Source organism: Humulus lupulus, chromosome 6 (assembly GCF_963169125.1).
Source record: "Humulus lupulus chromosome 6, drHumLupu1.1, whole genome shotgun sequence".
Lineage (NCBI taxonomy): Eukaryota > Viridiplantae > Streptophyta > Magnoliopsida > Rosales > Cannabaceae > Humulus > Humulus lupulus.
Genome location: NC_084798.1, coordinates 222,120,514 through 222,143,387, shown reverse-complemented (window position 1 = coordinate 222,143,387; position 22,874 = coordinate 222,120,514). Strand labels below are relative to the sequence as shown.

Below are 22,874 nucleotides of genomic sequence, written 5' to 3'. Positions count from 1 at the left end.
AATAATTTTAAGTCTAAAGTGTAAAACACTTTAATAATTTTACATAATAAAAATGTAAAATTTGAATTATTATTATTATTGTACGCATCCAAAATTGAGTATTTTTAAGTCTAAAGTGATACAATAAAAATATTAGTGCATCTAAAAAAGTTGAATAATACTCAAAGTTGATTTGAGTTGATTTTAAGCAAGTTGGCCAAGGGATTTGGCTGACCATTTTGACCTTGTGCTAAAAAGCAATAAGTGACATGTCGCATATATAGTGATACGTTCAAGTCTTTTAAAAAATTGAATTGTTTATTTATATACGTTCAAGTCTTTAATATGTTTTTTTTTTAATAAAAATCTTTAATATGTATTTTCGCATTAATCTTTTTAATATTACTTTTATTTTTTAAATAAATAAATCATATTTGAGATCCTAATGAAGTTTTTCCATTTCAAATTTTAGATATCATCGCACTCGAATGTTATACATATCATAAATATGTCATTATACATGTTACATGCTAAGAGTACTCTTTTTCTACTCTATCATTTAAAATATATCACTAAAATCCAATTTTTTTTATTTTACATGAAAGTACACCATATATCAATTTTTCTATATATTTCTTTACATCATTTAAATATTATATCTTTAACATTGTAATTAATTAAAATAATAAAAAAACTAATAAATTTGAAAAGAGAAGAAATAAAAGTGAATAAGAAAATAGAAAAAAAAATGTTTTGAGGAGCTCTTAAAAATCTATAAATGTATATAAGAAAATAAAGAATATAAAGAAATTCTATTTTAGATAATTAGTTTAAAGGAGCTATTGGATAGTAATTTGAATAATTTTCTCTATAATTATAGAGAATTATTCCTTACTCCCAGCAGCTCTTCTACTCTATCATTTAAAATAGATCACTAAAATTTTACTTTCTCTATTTTACATTGAACTCATAACTGATTCTTTATATATTTCTTCATATCATTTAAATATTATATCCTTAAATATTTTTATTAATTAAAATAATAAAAATGAATAAAAAAACTAATAGATTTGGGGAAAGAAAGAAAGAAAAATTAATAAAAAATTAGGAAAAATGTTTAAAGGAGCTTTAAAAATCTACAAGTATATTGAAGAAAACAAAACAAAAAAATAGAAGAGCTCCAAAATGAAGAATTGATTTAAAAGAGCTGATAGAGGTGAATTTAATTAAGTTTCTTCAAATTTTTAAAGTAATAGTTGTTTTAAAGGAGCTACTGTGAGTGCTCTAAGTTGCTAAGTATGAGGAAGAATTCTGCTAGCTGAACATGAGAGCAAAATATTCAATTATCTATCATAGCTCCATCACATAATATCATATCAAACTGTTCAAATATATGTCATTAGATTCGAGAAAAATAAAGATAAGAAAATTAAATGAAGTTGCAGCATATTCTGAATGCACCAATCAGACACTACTTCAAAGAAAATTTATGTTCTTCTTCAAGCTCTATAATGCAATTTGTCAGAAGAAGTAGAACAATTAGCCAACGTTTAAAATATCCTACAGGTTTCAAAGTAAAAAATAACCAACATATACACTAGAAAGGCAAAGATAATGCAATCACCAAAGATGGTAAGTTTGATCGAAAAGGAGTTTTAAGAGTAAGTTTATCCAATCCTACACACCTAAAAGAGATCAATTTGTCAAATAAATAAAAGGATAAGTATTAGAGAATAAAATCCCTCGTGAAATGAATATGGTTACTCTACTCATCACCAATTAGTTTTTAGATGGAACTTCATATTTTTTTATCATACACCATTTCTTACTTTCTAAACCACATTCCATATTCTAACAATAAGTACCATTCGGTAACCTTAAATTAAAGGAAACTCACAGGAAAGCACTAACTACAGATGCAGATGAGAACATGCATAGTTCACCTTATACAATTACAATAAGAGAATCTTAAACCATCGTAGAAAGAAGATCATAATTCAATATCCCGACCTCGGATTTTCCAATTAAACGAAAGTTGTTCAAAATCTCAGAAATGATTTCTTAAACATCTCCTGTTAAATATTGGGCCTCACCTTAAGCATCTACTGATGCAGCACAGGCACCTACCTTTCTTCAGCACAACTCTTCTTCAGTGTATCTTTGGTCTGCTTCTCTCATTTCACCTCTGCGCCTATCAATCTGCTCCTAGATGGTTGTTCTATCAGTGAACCTGAACTGTGGCCTAGGTATCACTTTCCCATCAATGAATAAATCTCCTGAATCCAAAGTGCAGGCAAAAAATAACAGTAGTTGCAGAATAAAGTAGCTTAAAAAATGATGAATATTTCGCCCCAAAAAAATCAATTCATTGACAAGCTCACCTCCATAATTGTTGTGAACGTCAAGATATGAATCTGGCAAAGCCCAAAGAACACTAGTTTTATCAAACCAAAATAAAAAATCAGACAAACTCTAAACAAGGTCTATATATATATATATATATATATATAGCAAAGCTCTAAATCCTCATATACTTGAAAAACCAGGATCAATAAATGAAAGATCATCAACTAAAAAGAAACCAATAATCACAAAAGTAATGTAAAATTATTGCATTTAAATCAGCAAGTAAACATTTTTTAGGCAAAAATCACTCCTGTCATCATTTTGGTATGGGCATAATACGATCGGATCAAAATAGCGAAGAGAATATTCATCAGAAAATTTACCATTGATTTTACTTAGCTGCAAATTTCTCTTCAATATTCATCAATATGCATAACACTCAAAATCTTATTAAAACAATAACATCTCTAAAACAAATGAGTCATGAACAACAAAAATCCAAAATTCAAAGCAATAATAAAACCATAAACCCAGAAAGGAAAATGAATACTCAATATACCTCTAACTTTGATAGAAAGCTCCCCTGAAAATAAAGCACCAAAACCAGCGTATGTAGTAGTGGAAACAGAGTATATCTTCTTCTTTGCCTCCTCACTAAAACACAAAATCACTAAAACCCATTAAAAAAGATTGAAACTTTTCTCAAACCCCTTTAACAATCAAACGAGTTAGCTCAGTACCTCCCAAGAACAGTGGCAAGGGTTTTGACATAAGAATTGACCATTTCATCCCCAGGTGGTTTGGGGTCATTGGCTAACTCCATTACTATAAGCCAGTGATCGTATCACAGTCATCTAGAAGGATAGTCTCCTTAGGTGGGCGGTTGCTCCAGTTCGGAGCCGGGTCGTTCGGCGGCGAGTAACCGGACCCGGAAGTCTGGAACCGGACAGGAACATTTACTGAGCTAACACCGAAGCTAAGCGATGGAAAATCGAGAATGAGGTATAAGAAAGAGAAGGGGAGAGAGTCCGGCTGATGATGGAGGATGAGCCAGGCCTGGCAGCGGAGGACGCCATTGTTGGCTCTCAGCTAGTAGCTTCGACAGTGCGTGAGTGAGCTCTTTGATATTGTCGTTTTTTATAAACATATCGTTTATCAAATAATATATCGTTTTCAAAGAGGTGTCGTTTTTTTCGATCACTGTCGTTTATCAAGGAGGATGGCATTTTTAAAGAAAAATGTGCTGTCGTTTTTCATGAAACTTGTCGTGTTTATTGATCATGGAGGAATTGGAGTGAAATGACAAAGAACTACCCTTTTTCTTATAGTATTCATCTCATTGATTAATGGTCTTAATGCTCCTTTGTTGCAGCAATTAGATGGATTCAATATCGAGACAGTTGATGATCAATATAACAACATCAAAGTAATAGTCTTAATTCTCCTTTATAGCATATGAAATTGCTCAGAAAGAAGTAAATTTCAATTAATACTATTATATTGATGGTTAAGTATAATAAGTAGCATTATGTCCTTTGGACTAATGATCACCAAAACGGTGCCGTATTATTTGGTTACCAATTTGACCAAAAGTATTCATTTGCATGGTTTGGTCATTGGTGTATCTGCGAGCTGTCGTTGGCGTACGACAAAATGATGGTCAAAACGACAACTATTCCCACCATTTTAGTTAATTAAAAAGCAAATAATTTTCCAAAATACAATTAATATTTTTAAAGACGTTCTTGTTTTCTTTTTCTTCAACTAATTAACCCAATATATATCTATACTATATATATATATATATATACGAATAAGCTCCTCTGTCCTCCTTTTTCTTTGTCTTTTTCTTATTTTGTTGTTTTCTAATATGTTTTTCATTTTTTTTTTCTGAATCATCAATCTTAAAATTATCAACCACGTGTATTACATATAAATACTATAGTATGTGTCCGTTAGTTATATTATTTTGCTAACAACAAATATATTAAAATAAAGAACTTACTATATTTATATATAATGTGATAGAAAATTAAAATTTACTTGGAGACGTACAATATCTATTTATTTAGTTTATATATAGTTAAAATCTTTTCATTGACATTATATAAGTAATGGAAATAATTATTTACCAATTCCGATTTTTATACTTATACTTATTTTGAAAATTAAATTTACATTACAATTTTTTTTTGACATGTTTACACTATTTATATATTTCTAACAAATTTATTTACTTATTTTATATTGTAGTCGGTAGAGCCTAATCTTTCATGTATTAAGTTTGTTCAACTTATTTTATTAAAAATATAAAATATATTAGTAATAATATAAATAAAATACAAAATAGTAAAGTGACAGTTTTTCGTAATTATTATATGGCATGAATGAATTTTGTTTACTATAAAATTTTTTATTTTATATATATGTGACAAAAATACTGAAAAATATATTTATTTATGTTAGGCAACTTAAACGACAAAAATAATTGACTTATCATAAATACAGTAAAAATAGTAAAAAGTAGTATTATATATATATAGTAAATTAGTGTGTGAAAAAAATAGCAAAAGAAAAATCACAATACAAAAAGACAGAAGAAGAATTACAACTAACGGATCCTATTCAATAAACAATATAAAACTATCTGTTAAACTCAATTTCAATTAGTAAACATTACGCATGGTGATGCGATAATTTAACTTAGTCAATTACATTTATTTTAGCCAATTACACTGATCATATTTTGAGTGCACATATCACTATTCTAATTCTCTAAGATCATATAAGTTATAAACAAATAATTTACAGCCTTTTAACACTATTTACAAATTTTTCAAACAAAAAAACATATAATTCCTCAATATTCAAATATTATTTTTTTATATAATTTTAAGCATGAATATTTATACATTTAATAATAGACTCAATTTTTTTTAAATAAACAATTAATTAAGACTACTTTTTTTCCACAAAAAAATATTGTCCCACCGACTCATTTCACTAATGCTCCAACTTGTCATTTATGTAATATATATATACATTGTTTGAAATATAATTTAACTCTAACAAAAAAATAATATCTGGGAAGTTGTAAATAGTTGAATTAAATATTTAGAAAAATATTAGTTTACAATCAAGTCTCATAATATATATATATATTAATTTATTAAATAAAGAAAAATTGTAAGCGAAATAGAGAAGTGTCAAAAAAGCATAATAATAATAATAAAAAAAATCTTAAATATTCAATTCAATTTCCAAGGCCAAGAGAAATAAATTATTAGTTATGAACTATTTGTTTATATTATTATTTACTTTCTTCGCATACAAAAATTTCAAACAAAAATATATTTTTTCACTCATTCCTTTAACAAAATGCTAGAACAAAAGTAACATTCTTAACGGTTGCTCGTGCCTTAGTCACGAGCTTTTAACTAGTATATATATATTTATATATAAATCATTGTAATTTAAACTCCTCCGTTCTTCTTCTTCTTCTTCTTACCTCTTTTAATCTTCAGAGATCACCTCAAGCTCAACGCTCCTCCGTCGTTGTTCATCAACGCGCCGCCCCGACCAGCTGCTACGCTACACCCACGGTCATCGTCGACCTCCTCACACCTCACTCACCAACTCTTCGCTCATCATCTCAACTCAACTCAGCTACCACATGGTAAAAATCTCTCCTTTTCATTTCTCTCTCAGAGCAGGCTCAACTTGTCTCCATTTCATAGCTTTGTGTATTCAATATTGTGTTAGTTGTTATATGTATATGTATCTATATAGATAGATAGATAGTATTCGATAAAATGTATGTGCTGTAGTTGGTATGTGTAGTGTTTGATAAAATGTTTGTGTGAAGAATTGGTTACAGTGACGACAAACTGCTTCATGTTTCGTTGTTCAAAGTTCGTAGAAACTAAAGATTGAGTTAAGGGGTCATGTGTCATTAGTAGTATGTGCAAGGTTTTGTTGTTCTTAATTAACCATAGTATGGCTAAAGCTAATGTCTCAACACCCATCATTAGATTGAATAACTTTCATCTTTCTCTTGTATATGTTTCAACTTTTAACAACAATTTCTACATTTGTTTTTTCAGGAAGCTTTATATCGAACTTCTTTAGTTACTTGGCATGAGATTAGGTTGGAAATCCTTTAGAATTTGCCATTTCTATACCAACCACACCACAATTGTAGTTGCTTGCAAGTAGAATCTCAGTTGTGATTTGAAAATGGTTTATGATATAATTATTTTACTAGTTTCCAAAGAAATACATTTTATTGTTAAAAAAAGTTAGTAGATGCTAAAACCCTATATGGGCTAGTAAAACCCTCACACATTGGCATTGGTATTGAGACAGAAAGAAAGAGAGATGTTCCGGAGCCGATTATCACCATTTTTGTTGGTGAAGAGTAACCGTAAGGCTCTCTACAACCACCTCACCTAAGCAACATCATCTTCGTCTGGAGTTGCAAGGGAGGAGACATCTAGATTTTTCTCCACTGGAATCGTACGGAGAATTCTGCATGACTTCCGATCTTCCCCTAAGGTTCTTCTATCTTTATCTTTAGAACTAAGAGATTGTACTTTGCTAAATTTTGTTGTGTGGAAACTTGAACCAACTTCAAACACTTTGAGCTGAATTGATTAGCTTCAACTTCATTAAATGCCATTTCGAGACACCCAAAATGACTACTTTCTCATTTTTTATATATATGTAATCCATAAAGCATTGTCATAGTAGTCATAGATTTGATTGTGGAGTTCTGTAAACTGTCATTGCAGTTGTAGATATTTTAAAAATCATAGCTTGGGATATGCAGAAAACAATTTTTTTTTTAACTTTTGTGCTATGATATAAGTATATAGATATATATTTACATATATTGGTTCTTAGGACTTAAATGGCTGGTTCCTTGTCTGCTGTCTTTCTTTTTATTTTGTTTTCTAGATTTTTTGTTCTTTGCTTCATATCAGTATGTGCTCTTACATTTAAGTTTATATTTATATTTTAGTTGAGCATCATTACTTCTTACTGCATCAGCTAGCAGTAACCCAAGATTAAAGTTTAAAAATTTCAACTTCCAAAAATTCATTGGTTTCATAAATGCCATTTCGACCTCATTCCCTGCTTTAAAATTTATTTCTTGTAAGTATCATATATATATATATATATATATATATATATATATGTTTTTGGGTATCTAAGTTCCTAGCTACATATTCAGCTATTATATTCTAAATTGCTAATTTGATAGAGGGAAGTAACCACAAAAGCAGAAAAGTCGATAGTTGCATATTTTTGCTTTTGATATTATGTGTTTCTTATGGCGACCCTGTATTCCATGACAATTAAATGTAATGAAAGTCCTTGTTCTAACTCAGTTTCACTTGGGAATTGGAACACAATTCATGTATCATGTTCATGTAATTTAAATGTAATATGGTATGTATCACAGTAAAGCTTAACAGAAATTAACTCAGAAGTGAATAAAATCAGGGATTCATAAGCTTGAATTCCCTTGCTGCCTTTTCATTAAAAAATACCCAGAATTCGAGAGCTGGGATTCTCTCCAAATACAACACAATTCTTACAGCACAAAGAACATAATACGTAATACTCCCCTTTAATACTCAAGCTCACAGCTCTATTCTGTACCCCAATACATTGTACCCCAGCCCTTCTAACTACTTGCTGACCTGTCATCCCTTCTTACCCCCCTAGCATACACATACGTCAAGGGTGGCCTATCATAATACTTGTGTAACAAGTTTATAATGCAATTCAGGGTCAGTATGTGCCATCTTTGAGAAATGTTTCCACCGCCCAATCTCTTAATGCAAAAAGTAATGAAGGACTGAAGCTACTTGTAAATGGAGGACCTCGTGCTCAGAAAATGGTTAGGATATGGCTCTTTGGCTCTGCTGCTTGGGTGTTTAGTATGGTCGTACTTGGAGGTGTTACACGACTAACAAGATCTGGTCTTTCGATGACTGATTGGAAGTTCAGTGGTGGGCTCCCTCCTCTATCTGATGAGGAATGGTTACAGGAATTCGAGAAGTACAAGCAATCCCCTGAATATAAGCGATCAGTGAAAGAAAAGAACAGTACATGTATTTGTAGCATTGCTAATGGTTTGTGATGCTTAGCTTTCTAGTTTTTAACGGTTTTGAGGTGAACTCTTTTGGAGTTCGGACAAGGATTATTTTATGGCATTTGCTATAATCTTATTAATATTTTTTGAATTTATGGATGATGGTTTTTGCAGGGTTAATCGAGGAATGAGCATTGATGATTTCAAATTTATATACTGGATGGAATAGCTCTTGGTATCATGTTTGCTTTGCCATTTTCATATTTTCTTCGTAAGGGATATATTACCGTACGACTTGGACTGAAACTCTCTACTCTTTTCGCCCTTGGTGCTGGGCAGGGTCTGATTGGATGGTGGATGGTTAAAAGTGGTTTAGAGGTAGGACACCTTATATTAAGTGTATTTGCAAATTTGAATCGAAAAATGTTGCGGTTTGCACCTTTTAAATGATCTCTCTTTTTTCAAATAGGAACCACCATCTGAATATGCACAGCCTAGAGTAAGCCCGTATCGGCTTGCAGCTCATCTCACTTCGGCATTTGTTATATACAGCGGCCTTCTTTGGACAGGTCTCTCGGTGGTAATGCCCGAACCACCTGCAGAATCAATGTCCTGGGTTAAGGGTGCTGCAAAAGTAAAGAGATTTGCTCTTCCTGTCAGCTTACTCGTCGGCATTACTGCTGTCTCAGGAGCATTTGTTGCAGGAAATGATGCTGTATGTAACTTCAACTGTTATTGTATTGCTCAGTTTTTAACAAATTAATTTGTAGGTGGTATGGTTTTTTGTTTTGTTTTTTTTGCTAGTAGCGTATTGTGATAATGATTTTGTGAATTTCCAGGGACATGCCTACAATACTTTTCCAAAGATGGGTGACACATGGATACCTGAGGATGTTCTAGAAATGAAGCCACTTATTCGCAACTTCTTTGAGAATACTTCGTTGGTGCAGGTAATTTTCCTGTGGTGTTTCCTTACCGTGTATTAGTGAGAGAATTCCTTAGCATGATTTAGGTTTAGTCTGTCATTGAATTTTGATTCATAAAGGTATTCACGAGATCTCAAATTCAGAAAAATATATTTTAATCCATTGAACTACGAGCTCAGTGGGTCAAACTCCGCGTGACCAGTAGTTTCCTGAAATCCGTGTGAACCTATAATCATCAATGTGATCATAGAATATTCCTCTAACCTCATTTATAGTTTGACCATCGTATCCTGGCAACAGCCACTTTAGTTTCAATCGGCTCATTATGGTGGTTAACGAGGAAGGTGGATCTTCATCCTGCAGTTCGATATTTGATTGGAAGCACTGTTGGCATGGCTGGTCTTCAGGTACATATGTTTCGATAACTCAATTTCTATTAATGTTCTTCTGACTTTAAAGACTGAAGCTTGGTTCTTCCCCTTGAACATGTAGTTAGGACCGAATGATATTTGATGATCATTCTTGTAATCATTGCAGGTTACCTTGGGGATATCGACCCTTTTGTCATACGTGCCAGTTTCCCTGGGCAGTGCTCATCAAGCTGGGGCTTTGACACTAATGTCACTGATGATCCTTCTCATTCACACTCTGAGGAAGCCATCACCCTCTCTTCTTAAATCTCTGCCTAAAGTTGCCAAGACAATCTAGCTTACTGCACAAATTTATGCAGATCCTACCCCTTTGGTTGGTGTCTCTGATCATGAGTTCTTTCTTATTTTGTCATAAGAAAAATTTGTTTCATAAACGCATAATGCTCGGCCTTTGTTTTTCTTCTTCTTCTTCTTGTTTAGCTAATGTGATTTATTCAATTCCTCATTGTGGAACTTGAAACGTTATAAATTGAAAAAATAATACAAGGACAATTTTCCTTCCTGGATGGTGCTTCATGTTACAAGGGCCTTTGTGGTTAAAGAAACTTACCACATTTTCGTTCATGGAGATCAACTAGAAAAAGCTTGATCGAAGAAGACGTACCAGAGAACATTGATTGATCAGATAAGATATTTGTACATTGGAATGAGGTTGTGAGAGAGTGGTGATAAAGAATAGCACGAGACTAGATAAAGTATTACAATAATGCATGTTATATTGTTTAAATTTGTGTTGTAATAAATTATACTATAAAATAGTTATCCAATTGTGATATTGTAATAAGTTTTACAATAATGATATATGTACATAAAATGTGCACCAAAATGAGAAGTGCATACAGAAGCAGAACATTTAGTTTGTATCATTGGCAGTGAACAGAGTTGTTAACGGCAAGGTCAAGTCTGGAATATGTCTCTTCATATGTCTCTCCCAACAACCAAAAGAATATATACTTACTACTACTCTGCCCATTACTCAACCAATCCTAGTACGAGAAAAAAAAATCATAAATATGTTGAGATTAAAAAAATAGATATGAGAAAAGGGTTGATCAATCAATTTCTTCTTTGGTCAACTTTCAACAAGTTGTACAATATTGTAAGTCTAGCATTGAGTTGGATATTCATAGAACATTTTATTAATAATTTTGTATATAATAAATAATTAAAGAATATAGATTACATACCTGATTCAGCTAGGTAGAAAACGTAAATTGTTAGTGCAATACAAACAACTAAGTCTTAATAGCAAATAATATTGAGACCATGTTGATGGAAGTTGGTAAACAAATTAATGAAGAAAAATCAATCTTCGCAATATTACACACCTCCAGTCCATTTGGTATTAATAAGAGCTTTGTTTTGCAATCTCTGCTATGTCAATTTTACATCATATGTTGTTTATTTGTAAGCAATTATTAATCAAAAAGCTTTATTCTTGACTGCTTGAAGATTTTCTTCAATTTAATTAGATTGAAGAAAAGTTGAGATGAAATTTGTTTGACGACCCACGACACAAATATTTGATTAAGAAATTTAGTGCTAAAATACTAAAACTTTCATTTTCGTTGACATTTAAATACCAAACTATTGTGTGCCTATTCATCATCTGATAAAACCATGTATGTGATCATGTTTAGTTTCTATAATCATAACTGACCAACCAAACTATAAAAATAAAAAAAACAGGAAATATACATATTTAATATCCTCTCTTTCATTGAAATATAATTTTCCTATCAGGTTCCTACATTTGTAAAAAAAATAGTAACAAATGGTACATTTTGCACTATTTTGGTCAAAAAAATTTCTATAATATACAAATTAATCTTTTTTTTATACACTAATTTAGTAACACATTGAAATATAATAATTTTAGTACCATCTAATAAGAGAAATTCCTATCAAATACCCTATATTTCTAAAATCAGTAACAAGTTTATAATGCAATTCAAGGTCAGTATGTGCCATGCATCTTTGAGAAATGTTTCCACCGTGCAGTCTCTTAATGCAAAAAGTAATGAAGGATTGGAGCTACTTGTAAATGGAGGACCTCTTAATGCTTAGAAGATGGTTGGGATATGGTAGTTGCACGTGTTAGAGCACTCACAATGGATGTTCTCCTCTATATTACAAAATACATCACCAAAACATACTTTATTATTATTTATCTCAAACTTTTACATTATATCACACATCAGCTTCTCTAATTTTTCTCTACATCATTTAAATATTATATTTTTAAAAAATATTTTATTCATTTTAAGAAATAAAATAATTAAATATATAATAGTATCACACTCATATATATATACATACAAAATTTTATAAAAAATAATAAAATATTTATAGCTTGATGAATAGTGTTTCACTACATATAGAGAAATATTATTCATTTAGGTAAAAAAAATATAAGTTTACACCATTCATTGGAAGACTATTTAACTATTTTTTCTCTATATTATAAAGAATAAAATATTTTACCTTCTCCATTGGGAATACTCTTACACGACTACAATATTTGGTCTTTCGATGACTGAAACATTCCAAAAGTAGTTCACAATTTTAGGTTGTGCATATTCTAGCTTTTCATAATTATGTTGACTATCCTTAAAATCTTTATCAATTATTTGTATCATCTCTAGTTCCATTGCTACTTTTTTCATGGTAGGTCGATTCCTTCCACTCAAATGTAAACATCTATGTGCAAGGTCAACAACAATTAAGATCTCTTCTTTTGGTTCATTTTTGATAACTTGATCATCAAGAATGTCAAAGAGACTAATTTTTTCCTCCATTGTCATTGTGTAATATGTCGCCAAACATCTTCCTTCTTTTAACCCTTGTTGTAGATATTGCTTTTTGTCCAATTAAGGGCTCAACAAGAACCACTCCACATTGATTTTTCTTTCAATAAATAAATTATATATTTAGACGAAAAAATATATTAAGAGTAAAGAAATGCTGTGTTTCGTACCAGAAGAGATCGAGTATCGATAAGGAGATTGAAATGTATATTTGTGTGAATATGATGTTCACCATCATTCTCACCTATCTGTAAGGATAATATTTATTAGATAGTGGGCAATAAAAATTCGTATAAAAAGAACTAATTGGAAAAATAAAAAGGCCAAAACTATACAAAAACAAGAATACTACTATATTATATTACATAGTAAAAGTACCAAGCATTGAATGCTTATACAATCAGACGAAACCAAAGTTAACAATATTAACCAATAAAGTAAACCACAATATATAATTGATCTCTAAATTCGAGATAGAAAAAAATAAGTGAAGAGTTCTACGTACAAAAAGGATATTACTATTTGTTCACCCTTATAACAATGGTAATTCTTGATGCAACGAGAAGCTAGTAGCAGCACTATCAAAAGCTAACCCTGTTGACGATGTGGAAACATTCCAAGAGTAGTCTGCAATTTCAGGTTGTGCATATGCTAAATCTTCATAATTATGTTGAATACCATTGGAATCTTTATTATCAATGCCTTGAATCCTCTCTAGCTCCTTTGCTACTTCTTTCATGGTAGGTCGATTCCTTCCATTCAAATGTAAGCATCTCTTTGCAATATCAACAACAATTAAGATCTCTTCTTTTGGCGCATCTTTGAGAACTTGACCATCAAGAATGTCGAACAATTTACTGCTCTTTTCCTCCATCGTCATCATGAAATATGTTGCCAAACTTCTTCCTTCCTCCTCTGACCTTGTTGCAGATATTGCTTTTTGTCCGGTCAAGAGCTCGACAAGAACCACTCCAAAACTATAAACATCACTCTTATCTGTGAATTGGCTAGACTGAAAGTATTCTGGATCTAGATAGCCAAATGTGCCATAAACTAAAGTGGTCAGGTGAGTTTGCTCTAAGGAGATAGTTCTTGATGTACCAAAGTCTGCAACTTTTGCTCTGAATTTTTCATCAAGGAGTATGTTTGTAGACTTGACATCTCGATGATAAATTGGAAAAGAAGCTGCTGAGTGTAAGTATGAAAGAGCTCCTGCAACTTCAGTTGCAATTCGTAATCTCATGTTCCATGTGAAAGGAAACTCTGCATTTTTGTCATGAATATACTGAGAAAGTGTTCCGTTTGGGATGAATTCATAAACTAGAAGTGGAACATCTGTCTCCAGACAACATCCCAATAGCCTGACAACATTTCTATGATTGATTTGTGTAAGAATGACAACTTCATTGATGAATTCAGAGAGTTTGGCTTCATCAATTATTTTAGACTTCTTTACAGCAACAATCTTTCCATCTTCCAACATTCCTTTGTACACAGTGCCTTGGCCTCCTTGCCCAAGAACTCTGTCTATATTGAAATTATCAGTTGCCTTCTCTAACTCTTTTGACTTGAACAACTTCGTTTGCTCGACATTGTTTTCACTTGAGTGTATCTGTTGTTCCAACAAAAGGCCACCATTTCGTTTGAAAAATGCTTTCTTGTGTTTAATTTCTTTTCTTTTCTTTATGAATATGTATAGTCTCCATATACTAAAAAGTAGAACTAATAATCCAAGAGGACTCCCCACACCTGTTTATCATGTATGAATAAATAAACATAATCATTCATTTATAGAAATATGGAATTTTTTAAAAACTTATTCTTAATTAGTTTGTAATTTTAAATAAGCATAAATTAAACTGAGTTTTTAATATTCTTATTTCTATTCTTCTAAAATTTAATTTTTTGATATAAGTTTTATAATATATAAATTGAAATTTATCAAACATTTGCTTTTTTTTCTTTCTGTTTTGGTTTCTAGGCTAGATAATGAAATATACTATTATTCATTTGATAAAAATATTGTTCAAAATACAATGCAAAATAATTTTTTGTGTTTTTCTTAAATTACAATGCAAACTAAGATCAATAGAAAGAGTGACAGAACAACTATTATACTAATTTCTGGTATTTTTCTCGCTGAAAAAAAAGATTGTCTAGATGCGTACAAACCTCAAACTTTAGGGTAGTTGGGTGACAAAAAAGCCTCAATTTATTTAATTAAAATTTGTGATAGATTTAAAATATATTTATAAATTTTTATTAAAAATATGATTAATTAAAATATATGGATATTGGCGGTAAAAATACATAATTTCTCAACACGATTACAGTTAAATTCCTAAGTTTTTTTCTTTTGCATCAAAAATACATCCTGCTACGCTTTTTTGGTAATCGTAGGTACCTAACAGTTAAGATGTAATTATTTCTTTTGGAAATGTGCTATAATTCAAATATTAATAACAAAATTAAAATATAATATAATGAAGCTCTTTTACTCACAAAATTTGTTGTGAGTAAAAGTATAAGATTTTTTGTAAAAATGAGAGATCAGGTGGATAGATGAGTTCTAATAGTAGAATAGATATCCCAATTACATTATTTTATTATTTAATTTGTATATCTCTTCTATATAATAAATGTGTAGATAAGGGAAATTCTTGATTTTAACAGTTTTTATTTTGTTAATGTTAACTTTAACGAAATATTTTTATATTTAATAGAATATTCTTATATTTAACGGTAGTTTGTAAACACTTAAATTTAAATAAAATAAAATAAATAATTGAAAAAAATTAAATTAGGATATTTTTGAGATATTTATAATGATAATTATTTAAAAATAATAAATAATTAAACAAATTAAAATAAGATATTTTACAATGATAATTATTTTAAAACTATAAATAATTAAACAAATTAAAATATGATATTTTTGAGATATTTTATAATGATAATTATTTAAAAATAATAAAATCATATGTTTTATAACTTAAATAAAATTTAATTAAACTTAAACTCACTTGTTAGAATAATATCATATTAAACATATAATATAATATACTATGAATTAGCAACAATTTTTTAAAAAAAAAAATAGCAAGAAAATTAAATTTAAAATCTACGTATAATATTTAATATTACATTAAACATATAGTATATAATCTCTTGTTATCACTCCCAAATTCAAAAATTAGAACAAATATAAACTTAAACAAAAATAAATAAATTATTTAATTAAAATATGATATTTATTTCAAAATTTATATGACATTAATATAAATTTAATAAAAATAATTAATAAATTCTATAAATAAAACTAAGCAAACGTGCTTGTATCTAGTATATATATGTGTGTAATTTTTAAATTTTGTTCCATTATATATTTCCAATATATATTATTATTGATTTTTATTTTTGGTGGAATGAATTCCTAGATGCACTACTATTATGAATTTTTACTATGTTTTACGTAATTAAGCACTAAAAAATATTATTTTATGATGAATAGATAATCACACATACATACAAAGAAAATTTTATATATCTATACTATATATATGCACGGATAATTTTTTTGAGTCATCCTTTTTTTTGTCTGGTAGTGATAGCTGATTACATTGCTGTTTTTCTTTTTTTGTTCACTATTACCGTTTCATCGCTGGTCATCTATTTTTTTGTCTTCTCTTATTAAAAAGTTATATATATATATATATAGTAAGAAGTATATATTATTAAACAATTTTATTATTAAATAATTATTACTTGTATACTTTCTTATCTTACATATACTACTTTCTTACTTACTTTTATACCCTTTATTTTAGCTTCTTCTAGGGAGTTTATTGTAATTTAACACCAAATTTTATTTTGTTTATTATATATCTTATTAACTACATACTTCTCATCTCACCATCTTTATACTGTTTCCACCTGGTTGTTCCTACTTCAGTCTTACTTTTTTTTTTTTTGTTGCAGAAATTGACACACCATCCACCACGTGTTATATTTATACAAATTTTTTTATTGTTGGATGTTCAATTGATTCTAAAAAAATATATGTATATATGCTCATAAATCTCATTTAATTATATTTGTAAAATTATTTGCATAATTTTACGATAAGATATATATTTATTTGTTTCTCCAAATTCTTGATTTTATAATATGATCTATTTTAATGGAGAGCATGTATTTTTACAACTAATCTCCTATATATCTATACTATATATATATATATATATCTAAAAAATAATAATGCCGGGGTCATAGCTTCAATTAGGCTTTTGCTGCCAAAATAATTAGTTGCTACATCTATATAAACCCAGGTTTGGGCTTGTTCAAGAGAATTTTCAAGACCAAAATATTTTGTGATAAATTGCACATCCTTCTTTTTTGTTTTTTTTTACTTATTTTGTTTTTTTATATTTCTTTAATCATAAAATCATCACACGTATAGAAATTACGTATTACATTATTTTGTCTTTTATTGAATAAATAAAAATTTGACACTTATCTTTTATTATTAATATTATTTACTTGTTATATTTTTTGTTACTTTTTCTTGTCTTCTCAAGTTTTTTTTCCTTATGTGGAACCATCATCCATCATGTAATGTTTTAATACTATCATTGTATACTTTCGTTTTTTCTTAAATTAATTACTCAGTAAAATTTATTCGAATATTTCTATTTTTATTCCATTTCTTCTCTTATTTTGTATTGAGGTTTATTTTTTAATAGTATTTTTTAAAAATTATGTAATGAAACTGTGTTCTTTTTTCATCATTTAAATAAATTGTCTGTATTAATGTAATAACTGTGTTAGTTTTATTTTCTATTGAATCTCCTCATTTAATTTTTACTTTACACATCATTGAAGTTTTTAAGAATAATTATATCTATAATTTATTGATTTCCAATGTAGTCATTATTATTTTTTTAATGGGAGAATGAGGCATTTTATTTCTGCCAAATTAGTAAACTATTTGTGAAGTTGTCAATAGTCTCATGAAATATTTCGAAAAATATTAGTTTACAACCAAGTTATCTTTTCACAGACTATGAATTTATTAAACAAAGAAAAATGTTCAGAGAACTAGAGGAGTGGAAAAATACATAATAATAATAAAAAAAAAAACTTAAATTCAATAAGTAATTTATGTAATTCAATTTTCAAACCCGAGAGTAACTAATTATTAATTATGAACTATTTGTTTATATTATTATTATTACTTTCTTCACGTACAAAAATACAAAACGCAAATATATTTTTTTACTCATTTATTTTGAAATTATTTTGAGTCTCCTGACAAGAAGCAAAACACAAGAGAAAAAATAATATTGTCAACGGATTGCTCGTGCCTTAGGCACGAGCCTTACACTAGTGTATATATATATATATATATATGCATTGGGTATAAAGACATACCTATAAAGATAGCTTTGCGTTTATAACTACAGCGATAGTCCCCGAAAGTGTTCACGCAAGTAGATCCTCCGGAGCAAAACGCTCTTCCCTCTATGCATTCATTAATATCTGAGAATTAAATAGCACATAATTTTTTTAGTTAATATAAAATTTATTATTTATTTATTTATTATCATATATATATTATAAAAAAAATTACTGTAACTATAATAATAAGTCTTAACTAATTGCATTTATGAACAACCTTTATATTTATGAGGAACTCATAAATCTTTCTATATAAAAAGTGCAGAAATTCTTGACTTTAAAAATTTGTTTTGTTAACTTTAACAGAATATTTTAAATATTTAACGAAATATATTTTTAAAATTTATTAAAAAATAATATTTATTAATTATATTAATATAAATTCAAATATTATAAAATATATTATTATTATAATATTTAATATAAGACTATATATAAAATAATTATATTAATATGCATTTAAATTTAAATTCAAATGTTATTAAATACTATTATTATAAGAATATATAATACAAGACTAGATATTTAATAATTGTATTAATATAAATTTAAATGTTACTGTTGACGCCGTTTTTCGTCAACTTAAAATGTTAATTTAAATAGTTTTATTAGTCACAACCTATTAATTTTAGTGATAAAGTTTGTTGTGACTAAAAATACATTTAGTGACAATAAATTGTGATTTTTTTTTACATATACTTTTAGCCACAGACTTTTTAGTAATGACATAGGTAAGATGATTTTTCTTTAGTCACAAATTTTTTGATTTTAGTCACAAAATTTATTATAACTAAAACTAAATTTTTTTGTAGAAACCAAGGATCAAACAAATCTATTTCATACAAAAATTTCACGTGCCGAAAACAAGAAAAATGTAATGGTATGCCCCTTTTGGGGGATGATTATAGAATTACCCTACATAATAATGGAATTGTTTCAAACACAAAAGAAAAAGCAAATATTGAAAAAACATATCCACCATTGAAAAGTCTTAGCTGAACCAAGAAAGAAGACTCGAGGATAGAAAAAGTCTTAATTTGCTTAGACCCTACCTTTTTAATTATCTGTGTTTGGTCCATGTATTAGAACTAGTACTTGATGTGGTCCAATAGTCAAGTCATCAACCAATATTTATGTTCATAAATTAAATGAAAAAGACATATTTTAGCTTGAAGAAGTCATTTATTTATATGGATAAGTTAGAATGCTTTGCAAGTTGAAATCTTAAGCAAGCTTCTCGTTCTTGAAATCTTAAGTTTGATGAGATAATCAAAACCTATCACTTTTAACAAAATATTGACTAGCCTTGTGTTTACCAACTAAGTGCAAATCAAATAGTTGTATTCCTAGTTTTTTATGTAGATAATATCTTACTCATTGGAAACAATATTAAAAAAATATCATATGTGAAGAATTAGTTGAGCACAGATGAAGAATTTGGGTAAAGAAAGTTATAAATAAAAAGTGATCATGTATTCCTATTTCTAATAATTTATTATTTTATTATATTTGTTAATAATATTTATAAATAGAAATTGAAACACAATTTTCATACTATAACAAAAATTATAAAATTTAATATTAAAATTCATTATAAAAAAATTATAGTTTTACATAATTTTATTATATTTAGCAAATAATGTATGTAATTACATCAAATCTAATTAATGACATTTATCATGTTAAAAAATATATGCTCTTTAATTAAGTTTATATAACTTATATATATACACAATTATTTCACATTTGATTATCATTTTACATGTTTTGAGATTGTTAGTCATAGCTTAATTTTGTTATACATAACTAACAAAAACATCCAAGAATATATATATATATGAATTAATTTAAATAATATTAGTGATGGATTGAGGATTACCTTGACACCCGTCCTGAATGTACGCACTCCCTCGAAATCCTTTACTGCAGTAACAGCTGGATATCGGATCTAGAGAGGAATTTAAAGTACCATCATAGCCGTCGCATTCGAAGCTGCTAGATGTGGTTCTGGTTGGGATAACATGTGTTTTAAATATGTCGAAATACGTACTGTTAAGGGACCAACTTAGTAGGGCGGGAACATAATAATCCAAATCATGGGATGTTTTGTATTTATCAATTTCAGAACGATCTATCACGAACGCATATTTGCAATATTCGTTATCACGATTTGTTGCAAGAGTCGTACTAGAATCATTATCCATGGAGATTTTGAAGCTGTCACCACCTTCGAAATAAGCACGACAACATTTAACGCCATCGTGGCAATTACTAAAATCAACATTATTACTACTATTGGATGATGATGAGCAGGTGGAACTGCTGCTGGTGCACCCATCCTGGACGAGGCTGATACCACTCCTTATTTGGTACTTGGCAACAAGACCACAACTAACTGCAATGAAGTCATTGTAAAAAGAATAGTAGAAGGGGCTTCCTGTTAAATTTGCTGATTTTTTGCTTGTCTTATTTGCACAGTTGAAGAAACTGATGGGGCTTCTCACCTGAACCCATTCCGATGGTGGTCTACCGTTATAATTATCAAGTATAGAAATGTTAAGTACCTGTAGTTGTAGTTGAGTGTGTTCGAGGAAAGGCGTAGTAGAGTTGTGGCAGGAGATTTCGAACCATTTGTTAAGAAAACAATTGGACGATCCAATTCCGAATGGGAATGGGATAGTTACATCTCCACACTTTTCTGGACAACCAAGTATAGCTAGTTCTGTTGACGACCTTGCCATTAAGAACCATCCAGTTATGATAACAAACAAGTAGTAGTTCAGCATAGTAGTCACTACAATTTTCTTCTTTCTTCTTTATTAATGATCACTTTGACGTAGTCTCCTATCTAAAAAAATAAAAACAGTAAGAAATTTATCTAATAAAAGGTGATGTCTTTTTTTTTTTTTTAAAACAGTCGAGATATGCATGAAATATTACTTTTTTTTTTCATTCTTACACTATTAAAGTTATGGCAATATGATATGCCAGATATAAAATATTTGCATCATGTCGAAATTAAAAGAATGATACCATTGAATTTTATATATTATTCTACTTTTCCCAGGAATATACTACTTAAATAAACTATATATATATATTGAGAAGACGTACGGTAGATAACAAGAAAAAGAAAACAATGAATTAATAAAAGAGGATATTTTGTGATACGTACCACAGAGAGAGAGAGAGATGAGCAAGTTGGAAATTTTGTTTGTGTGAATAAGGAATTTATGTGACACTAGTGAGAATATATAATATTCCAAAGATATGTGAAATTCAATTTTTCTTTTTTTTCTTTTTTTAAAAAAAAAAGAAAAGAAAAAGAAGAAGACATCCTATCAGTATGTGCATGTTCTTTTCAGCAGAAAAAAATAAAATAAAATAAAAAAGAAATAAGCATATATAGAAAACTCGAGGAAAAATCCACAACTGAAAAATCTTTACTGATATATATGAACCAATATAGAAAACTCGAGGAAACATCCACAGCTGAAAAGTCTTTACTGAACCAAACATTCATGCATCAGAAGACCTGAAAAAAAATGTGTTGTCCCCATTATTCTGTCCCTACCTTGTCCGACCAATTAATTTTAGACACGTCGTCTAATTTAATTAATTATTAATAAAATTATTTGACAACGTTAAAATAAACTAACGTTGTTTTCAATCCTCTCTATTCAATTAATGCTGAATTCTTTCTCCAAGAAAAGTAATAATAATATCAATTTATTTTTAAAAGAAAAATAATATCAATTTAAATTTAACAATAATATCCATCAGTTTAATATAAAATTAGTTGAAAATTCTTATTAAAATTTAATCTCACATAATTAAAAGTCCTATATTTTTTGTGACATTTGTTAAAAATCCTTATTAAAATTTAATCTCAATTAATTAAAAGTTTAATTTTTAACGCTCTTTATAAAAGTTAAAATCTGATTATAAGTCATTACCAACATAACATAACTATGTGCGATTTTTTTTCAAATTTTTTTTATAAATTTTGAATAATTCACCATGATAACTTTTTAGTCACAACATATATTTTGTGTGACTAAATGCCACTTTTAGTAACAACAAAATATTACTTATGACTAAAAAGTCATACTTAAGCACAAATTGTCACTAATATAGTTTTATTAGTCACAACCTATTATTTTTTTGACAAATAATTTTAACCACTGACTTTTTAGTAATGATATAGGTAAGATGATTTTTCTTTAGTCACAAATTTTTTTATTTTAGTCGCAAAATTTATTATGACTAAAACTAAGATTTTTTGTAGAAACCAAGGATCAAACAAATCTATTTCATACAAAAATTTCACATGCTGAAAACAAGAAAAACGCAATGGTATGCCCCTTTTGGGGGATGTATTATATAATTACCCTACATAATAATGGAATTGTTTCAAACACAAAAGAAAAAGCATGTGTGTGTTCGTGCAATAAACTATTTAAATTCTAATTTCGACACCTAAAATTAATCTCAAACCTTTTGAAAATTTATGGGAATAACACTAAAAATTATGAATTCTTTTATATGTACAACTTACTTTGCCTTGTAGCTCAAAATAATAAATTATACCTAGAAATGAACTGAATGATTCTGTATAGAAATTTAAAATAAATACTCTACTTTCTCATAAGTATTAAATAAACTATATATTGAAAAGAAAGTAGATAATAAGAAATTAAAAAACATAAAAAATAAATATAGAGGGATAAAATTATTTCCAAGAAACAGCAAGATATGGTATGAGTTTATGAGATGTTGTGTTACTTACCAAAAGAGATCGAGCGTTTTTTATATTTCCCAGAGAGAT

At 28.6% G+C, this 22,874-nt stretch overlaps 2 protein-coding genes and 2 pseudogenes across 2 annotated transcripts; 2 read left to right on the top strand and 2 right to left on the bottom strand.

Annotated features, from left to right (window-relative positions):
* Window positions 1-2,785: 2,785 nt before the first annotated feature.
* On the bottom strand, window positions 2,786-3,437 carry LOC133784545 (multiple organellar RNA editing factor 3, mitochondrial-like; annotated as a pseudogene).
* A 4,254-nt stretch (window positions 3,438-7,691) lies between these two features.
* Window positions 7,692-8,473, top strand: LOC133786166 (cytochrome c oxidase assembly protein COX15-like). Its single transcript, XM_062225376.1, has 2 exons — window positions 7,692-7,757; window positions 8,120-8,473. The coding sequence occupies exons 1-2, from the start codon at window positions 7,692-7,694 to the stop codon at window positions 8,471-8,473; spliced, it is 420 nt and encodes a 139-aa protein (XP_062081360.1).
* A 67-nt stretch (window positions 8,474-8,540) lies between these two features.
* LOC133783525 (cytochrome c oxidase assembly protein COX15-like) lies at window positions 8,541-10,433 on the top strand (annotated as a pseudogene).
* Window positions 10,434-13,022: 2,589 nt separating this feature from the next.
* On the bottom strand, window positions 13,023-21,027 carry LOC133783522 (wall-associated receptor kinase-like 9). The gene is made up of 3 exons (XM_062223178.1): window positions 19,926-21,027; window positions 18,020-18,127; window positions 13,023-14,338 (listed from the first exon to the last, which is right to left on the bottom strand). Exons 1-3 carry the CDS (start codon window positions 20,830-20,832, stop codon window positions 13,122-13,124), a joined length of 2,232 nt encoding a protein of 743 aa, XP_062079162.1. The 5' UTR covers window positions 20,833-21,027; the 3' UTR covers window positions 13,023-13,121.
* Between the last annotated feature and the right edge of the window lie 1,847 nt (window positions 21,028-22,874).

Excerpts from the sequence above, each read along its gene's own strand:
- LOC133786166 (XM_062225376.1), top strand. The coding sequence starts at position 7,692 with ATGAAAGTCCTTGTTCTAACTCAGTTTCACTTGGGAATTGGAACACAA. Across the intron at positions 7,758-8,119 it reads AATTCATGTATCATGTTCAT|GGTCAGTATGTGCCATCTTT; the intron begins GTAATTTAAATG and ends AATGCAATTCAG.
- LOC133783522 (XM_062223178.1), bottom strand. The coding sequence starts at position 20,832 with ATGCTGAACTACTACTTGTTTGTTATCATAACTGGATGGTTCTTAATG. Across the intron at positions 18,128-19,925 it reads CATTCAGGACGGGTGTCAAG|ATATTAATGAATGCATAGAG; the intron begins GTAATCCTCAAT and ends TTTAATTCTCAG. Across the intron at positions 14,339-18,019 it reads ACGCAAAGCTATCTTTATAG|GTGTGGGGAGTCCTCTTGGA; the intron begins GTATGTCTTTAT and ends CATGATAAACAG.